The 7,176-nt window shown below is 42.6% G+C and overlaps 1 protein-coding gene across 2 annotated transcripts; it reads right to left on the reverse strand.

The window, feature by feature from the left end:
• Positions 1-266: 266 nt before the first annotated feature.
• LOC147730268 (polyubiquitin-C-like) lies at positions 267-6,751 on the reverse strand. 2 transcript variants are annotated; one of them, XM_086955037.1, is made up of 2 exons: positions 6,353-6,751; positions 267-4,533 (listed from the first exon to the last, which is right to left on the reverse strand). In XM_086955037.1, exon 2 carries the CDS (start codon positions 4,524-4,526, stop codon positions 417-419), a length of 4,110 nt encoding a protein of 1,369 aa, XP_086811163.1. In that variant the 5' UTR covers positions 4,527-4,533; positions 6,353-6,751; the 3' UTR covers positions 267-416. The 2 variants fall into 2 exon arrangements, with proteins under 2 accessions (XP_086811163.1, XP_086811164.1); XM_086955038.1 differs by having other exon boundaries at positions 6,356-6,439.
• Positions 6,752-7,176: the final 425 nt, after the last annotated feature.

Here is a 7,176-nt window from a genome sequence, read left to right on the forward strand (position 1 = left end):
GAAAAAAATAAGCAGTGACATGTGCAGAAACCAGGAGATGTGCTCATAGTACAGCATTTTGGCTCTACACTGCACAGAAGTGGCTAATACATCAACATTTTACATACTTGGTAGGGCTAGGACCTATCTGGTATTGCTTTACTCATTTGTAGAGCCTACAGCATACAAAATGAATGGTTAACGTTTTTATACCAAACTGGACCCTTTCGCGAAGCACAAAATTTACATGGAAACAATTTCTAAATAACATGGTCATCTTGCAATAATAGTGTGCATCAAACTTTTATTGGACTTCAAAAATTAACTTGGCTACATCAGTTGCCTAATCAAAGAAATTCAGGACCAAGACAATACAGTGCAAACAAACAAATGCGGATTTATTGGCAACTTAAATCAAAAATCTTGAACATAAGTGCTTAAAAGCCACCCCTGAGACGGAGAACAAGATGAAGAGTAGATTCTTTCTGAATGTTGTAGTCTGATAATGTGCGACCATCTTCCAGCTGCTTGCCTGCAAAGATCAATCTCTGCTGATCTGGAGGAATGCCTTCTTTGTCTTGGATCTTTGCTTTGACATTCTCGATAGTGTCACTAGGTTCCACCTCTAGGGTTATGGTTTTGCCAGTGAGGGTTTTCACAAAGATCTGCATACCACCTCTCAGACGTAGCACTAAATGAAGGGTGGATTCTTTCTGAATGTTGTAGTCTGATAATGTGCGACCATCTTCCAGCTGCTTGCCTGCAAAGATCAATCTCTGCTGGTCTGGAGGAATGCCTTCTTTGTCTTGGATCTTTGCTTTGACATTCTCTATAGTGTCACTGGGTTCTACTTCAAGAGTAATGGTTTTGCCAGTAAGGGTTTTCACAAAGATCTGCATACCACCTCTCAAACGTAGCACAAGATGAAGGGTGGATTCTTTCTGAATATTGTAGTCAGATAATGTGCGACCATCTTCCAGCTGCTTGCCTGCAAAGATCAATCTCTGCTGGTCTGGAGGAATGCCTTCTTTGTCTTGGATCTTTGCTTTGACATTCTCTATAGTGTCACTGGGCTCTACTTCTAGTGTGATGGTCTTGCCGGTCAAGGTTTTCACAAAGATCTGCATACCACCCCTCAAGCGCAAGACAAGATGCAGAGTTGATTCTTTCTGAATGTTGTAGTCTGATAATGTGCGACCATCTTCCAGCTGCTTGCCTGCAAAGATCAATCTCTGCTGGTCTGGAGGAATACCTTCTTTATCTTGGATCTTTGCTTTGACATTCTCTATAGTGTCACTGGGTTCTACTTCAAGAGTAATGGTTTTGCCAGTAAGGGTTTTCACAAAGATCTGCATACCACCTCTCAAACGTAGCACAAGATGAAGGGTGGATTCTTTCTGAATATTGTAGTCAGATAATGTGCGACCATCTTCCAGCTGCTTGCCTGCAAAGATCAATCTCTGCTGGTCTGGAGGAATGCCTTCTTTGTCTTGGATCTTTGCTTTGACATTCTCTATAGTGTCACTGGGTTCCACCTCTAGGGTTATTGTTTTGCCAGTGAGGGTCTTCACGAAGATCTGCATACCACCCCTCAAGCGCAAGACAAGATGCAGAGTTGATTCTTTCTGAATATTGTAGTCTGATAATGTGCGACCATCTTCCAGCTGCTTGCCTGCAAAGATCAATCTCTGCTGGTCTGGAGGAATGCCTTCTTTGTCTTGGATCTTTGCTTTGACATTCTCTATAGTGTCACTGGGCTCCACTTCTAGTGTGATGGTCTTCCCAGTCAATGTTTTTACAAAGATCTGCATACCACCCCTCAAGCGCAAGACAAGATGCAGAGTAGATTCTTTCTGAATGTTGTAGTCTGATAATGTGCGACCATCTTCCAGCTGCTTGCCTGCAAAGATCAATCTCTGCTGGTCTGGAGGAATGCCTTCTTTGTCTTGGATCTTTGCTTTGACATTCTCTATAGTGTCACTGGGTTCCACCTCTAGGGTTATTGTTTTGCCAGTGAGGGTCTTCACGAAGATCTGCATACCACCCCTCAAGCGCAAGACAAGATGCAGAGTTGATTCTTTCTGAATGTTGTAGTCTGATAATGTGCGACCATCTTCCAGCTGCTTGCCTGCAAAGATCAATCTCTGCTGGTCTGGAGGAATGCCTTCTTTGTCTTGGATCTTTGCTTTGACATTCTCTATAGTGTCACTGGGTTCCACCTCTAGGGTTATTGTTTTGCCAGTGAGGGTCTTCACGAAGATCTGCATACCACCCCTCAAGCGCAAGACAAGATGAAGGGTGGATTCTTTCTGAATATTGTAGTCAGATAATGTGCGACCATCTTCCAGCTGCTTGCCTGCAAAGATCAACCTCTGCTGGTCTGGAGGAATACCTTCTTTATCTTGGATCTTTGCTTTGACATTCTCTATAGTGTCACTAGGTTCCACCTCCAGGGTTATGGTTTTGCCAGTGAGGGTTTTCACAAAGATCTGCATACCACCTCTCAGACGTAGCACAAGATGAAGGGTGGATTCTTTCTGAATGTTGTAGTCTGATAATGTGCGACCATCTTCCAGCTGCTTGCCTGCAAAGATCAATCTCTGCTGGTCTGGAGGAATGCCTTCTTTGTCTTGGATCTTTGCTTTGACATTCTCTATAGTGTCACTGGGTTCCACCTCTAGGGTTATTGTTTTGCCAGTGAGGGTCTTCACGAAGATCTGCATACCACCCCTCAAGCGCAAGACAAGATGAAGGGTGGATTCTTTCTGAATATTGTAGTCAGATAATGTGCGACCATCTTCCAGCTGCTTGCCTGCAAAGATCAACCTCTGCTGGTCTGGAGGAATACCTTCTTTATCTTGGATCTTTGCTTTGACATTCTCTATAGTGTCACTAGGTTCCACCTCCAGGGTTATGGTTTTGCCAGTGAGGGTTTTCACAAAGATCTGCATACCACCTCTCAGACGTAGCACAAGATGAAGGGTGGATTCTTTCTGAATGTTGTAGTCTGATAATGTGCGACCATCTTCCAGCTGCTTGCCTGCAAAGATCAATCTCTGCTGGTCTGGAGGAATGCCTTCTTTGTCTTGGATCTTTGCTTTGACATTCTCTATAGTGTCACTGGGTTCCACCTCTAGGGTTATTGTTTTGCCAGTGAGGGTCTTCACGAAGATCTGCATACCACCCCTCAAGCGCAAGACAAGATGAAGGGTGGATTCTTTCTGAATATTGTAGTCAGATAATGTGCGACCATCTTCCAGCTGCTTGCCTGCAAAGATCAACCTCTGCTGGTCTGGAGGAATACCTTCTTTATCTTGGATCTTTGCTTTGACATTCTCTATAGTGTCACTAGGTTCCACCTCCAGGGTTATGGTTTTGCCAGTGAGGGTTTTCACAAAGATCTGCATACCACCTCTCAGACGTAGCACAAGATGAAGGGTGGATTCTTTCTGAATGTTGTAGTCTGATAATGTGCGACCATCTTCCAGCTGCTTGCCTGCAAAGATCAATCTCTGCTGGTCTGGAGGAATGCCTTCTTTGTCTTGGATCTTTGCTTTGACATTCTCTATAGTGTCACTGGGTTCCACCTCTAGGGTTATTGTTTTGCCAGTGAGGGTCTTCACGAAGATCTGCATACCACCCCTCAAGCGCAAGACAAGATGAAGGGTGGATTCTTTCTGAATATTGTAGTCAGATAATGTGCGACCATCTTCCAGCTGCTTGCCTGCAAAGATCAACCTCTGCTGGTCTGGAGGAATACCTTCTTTATCTTGGATCTTTGCTTTGACATTCTCTATAGTGTCACTGGGCTCCACTTCTAGTGTGATGGTCTTCCCAGTCAATGTTTTTACAAAGATCTGCATACCACCCCTCAAGCGCAAGACAAGATGCAGAGTAGATTCTTTCTGAATGTTGTAGTCTGATAATGTGCGACCATCTTCCAGCTGCTTGCCTGCAAAGATCAATCTCTGCTGGTCTGGAGGAATGCCTTCTTTGTCTTGGATCTTTGCTTTGACATTCTCTATAGTGTCACTGGGCTCCACTTCTAGTGTGATGGTCTTCCCAGTCAATGTTTTTACAAAGATCTGCATACCACCCCTCAAGCGCAAGACAAGATGCAGAGTAGATTCTTTCTGAATGTTGTAGTCTGATAATGTGCGACCATCTTCCAGCTGCTTGCCTGCAAAGATCAACCTCTGCTGGTCTGGGGGAATACCTTCTTTGTCTTGGATCTTTGCTTTGACATTCTCTATAGTGTCACTGGGTTCCACCTCTAGGGTTATTGTTTTGCCAGTGAGGGTCTTCACGAAGATCTGCATACCACCCCTCAAGCGCAAGACAAGATGCAGAGTTGATTCTTTCTGAATGTTGTAGTCTGATAATGTGCGACCATCTTCCAGCTGCTTGCCTGCAAAGATCAACCTCTGCTGGTCTGGGGGAATACCTTCTTTGTCTTGAATCTTTGCTTTCACATTCTCTATTGTGTCACTTGGTTCCACCTCTAGCGTGATGGTCTTCCCAGTCAACGTTTTGACAAAGATTTGCATTTTGTAACTGAAAAGCAAAATAGAGTATTAATAGGTGGTCCAATTCAGTGCATACAAACATAGTTCTATTCAGTTCAGATCATTTACTCCACCAGAACCTACATACCACTAAATTTGGTATTAGGCAACTGATAAAAACAGTTGATGGGTCATAAGACAGCCAAGCCATGATTACACTATTAATTAGCATCACTTTACATTTAGCGAGAACAAACTTAAAACACTACATCTAGTACGCTTTATGGCAACAATTAAAACTAGTTTCACAACTAGTAGTCCGATACTGCACAAGTTCAATGTCCAGCAAGTTCAATGTCACAACATTGAATAAAGGCGGGTGTGTGCCCAATCAGGCCCCTCCCCCTGCTCGAAATTAAACCCAAAAAAGGTAGAATTCGCCCCTTATAGCAATTGTTGGACTGCATAGTAAACTCCTTTGCAGCGCAACATTTGATAGATATCAATAAACTTCGTCATATACACGAAACGATCATGTAATTTCAAGGTAGAGCAGGGTTCTCCAATGATTGTTCTGGAGGGCCTGGCCCATGCCAGATCACAATACCTACAGTTATATAAATGAGGCTATGCTAAAAATATGGCATGGAACGGTCCGATAAGACCGGACACTGTAGAACCCTGGGCTTAAGGTCCAGACCTGTTTTTTAACGACCCAGATCGCGTAACTAAACATTCCTAGCGCTTTAAAAATTACACCGTTATGTTAGTCCCCGGAAAAAGGCATTATGAAATGTAAGATGCAGTGATCTTTTTAACTGTTCGCAGGTATAAACTGGGTAATACTAAGTTCCTGCACGTCAAAATGGCGAGTGTATAATGCAGTTCAAATTAAAAACAAGCATGTCACTTGATTAAATGACATTCACACAACAACACTAGCATTCTGCTCAACTTTCGGGTGAGGTGGGTATTCCATTAACTTACGTAACTTTCACAAACCAAGCAGCTTTCCTTACGTTACATACCACACATTTACTTAAAACTGCCGTCCGATTCAATGTTTCTCCAGTATATACGTTTACTTTGTAGCAAAAGCAAGCCCACCAAGGAATAATTAAAATAAACACACGGGATTCTTATACAGGAGACTACATACTGGACGGTCAATGGAAGAGGGTTGGAATCAACAATTTGTATTTATCACGGACAGAGCAATTAAGCCTAACCACTAGAACCGCATGTTACGCCGACCGTCAGACGGATGTTAAAAACGACAGAGTGCGTGAAAATTCACTGCGAACAAGCGGTCGGCGTTCTGCATGGGTTAACTTGCCAACATAGAATCAGATAAGACATTGCAGTTTTTAAACCACAGGTAAAGATTAATTTGAGTCAACTGCAACGCTTATTTAGGGAGGTAAAACTGATGCAATATCTATAAAAAAACATACAAAAAAACACACTGAACATGAAAAAGGTATTGATTGCACTTAAAACCTCTCGATGAATTACACAGATACAGTAACGAACAACTGAAAATAAATATAGTTTGCAGTTACCGACTAGGCCAAAGATAGTTTCTAGTCAATAGGGCGGGCCATGTTACATCAAGTGTTTCTAAATGCGAATAAATTGTGTACCATACACAATCAGCCAAGCGGTGGGAATAAATAATTATATCAAAACCCCAGTCAAAATATAACCCATCACGTAACTTCAGTCCTAATAATGGGGGACAGCGCGCGTTAACCTGAAAAAACTAATGTAGAGTGAACACTATATAAATATATATATATATATATATATATATATATATATATATATATACATACATAACACCCTTCCCATAATCAAGTTTTACTTACCACTACTCCGACAGTAGAGCTCCGCGAAATATATATAACTCTCCTCGCGAGTCTCGGCTGAACTGAATCTGAAACACTCAGGGCGCGCTCTCTTTTATTACTGAGGCTGAAAAGATGACGACATCGACACGCAACAAAGATATCCCTGCAGCAGTCACGCAAAATAGTCCCTCTAGAAAACGCTGGAAAAGGTGAGATTCACTAAAAAATATGCCATCTGCTTCCAGTCACGAGTGTTTTTAAGACTTGTTGGAATGCTCCTAGGCATCGGTCCAATTTGTTAGGAAAGGTGAAGAAAAGATCAACGGCACAAGTTGGTAAAAAATGTGGCGGAGGGATACTACCTAGGACGACCCTCAAACAGCTGACCAAATGCTCTGGAAGCTTCGCTCAGTTTCTAAGGGAGGGGTGAGTTCAGTCATCGTTGATTGGCGGAAACCCGTGACGTTCCTGTTGCTGGGGTTTTCAGGCAGGTTCCAGAGCAATTTGTTCGCGCTTGTTTGTCGAAAATGCGCCATCTTTTTAAGATTATTTTTTCGGAGGATTAATAGTATGTCTACTTCAACATCCTCTTTTATATACATTCTACCGTATTTTGAAGATTTCTAATCAGCCCTTTTTAGTAATTTTAAAAGGTACATTTTTAGATTGACGTTCTCGGTGAAGCGGAAATGTTGAAGTAACGATTTTTTTTATATTTTCCTGCTTCTGTTTTGCGCTCGGTCATGCTGGGTGCGGCGGTCGAGCAGCGCATGCCTGGTTTGAGGCGAGGACGGACGTCTATTTACTAGATATACTAAACCGAACGTAGCGTGGGCGACACA

Source organism: Lissotriton vulgaris, chromosome 2_1 (assembly GCF_964263255.1).
Source record: "Lissotriton vulgaris chromosome 2_1, aLisVul1.2, whole genome shotgun sequence".
Taxonomy (NCBI): Eukaryota; Metazoa; Chordata; class Amphibia; order Caudata; family Salamandridae; genus Lissotriton; species Lissotriton vulgaris.

What these genes read in the sequence shown, in the direction of transcription:
- LOC147730268 (XM_086955037.1), bottom strand. Translation starts at nt 4,526, where the DNA reads ATGCAAATCTTTGTCAAAACGTTGACTGGGAAGACCATCACGCTAGAG.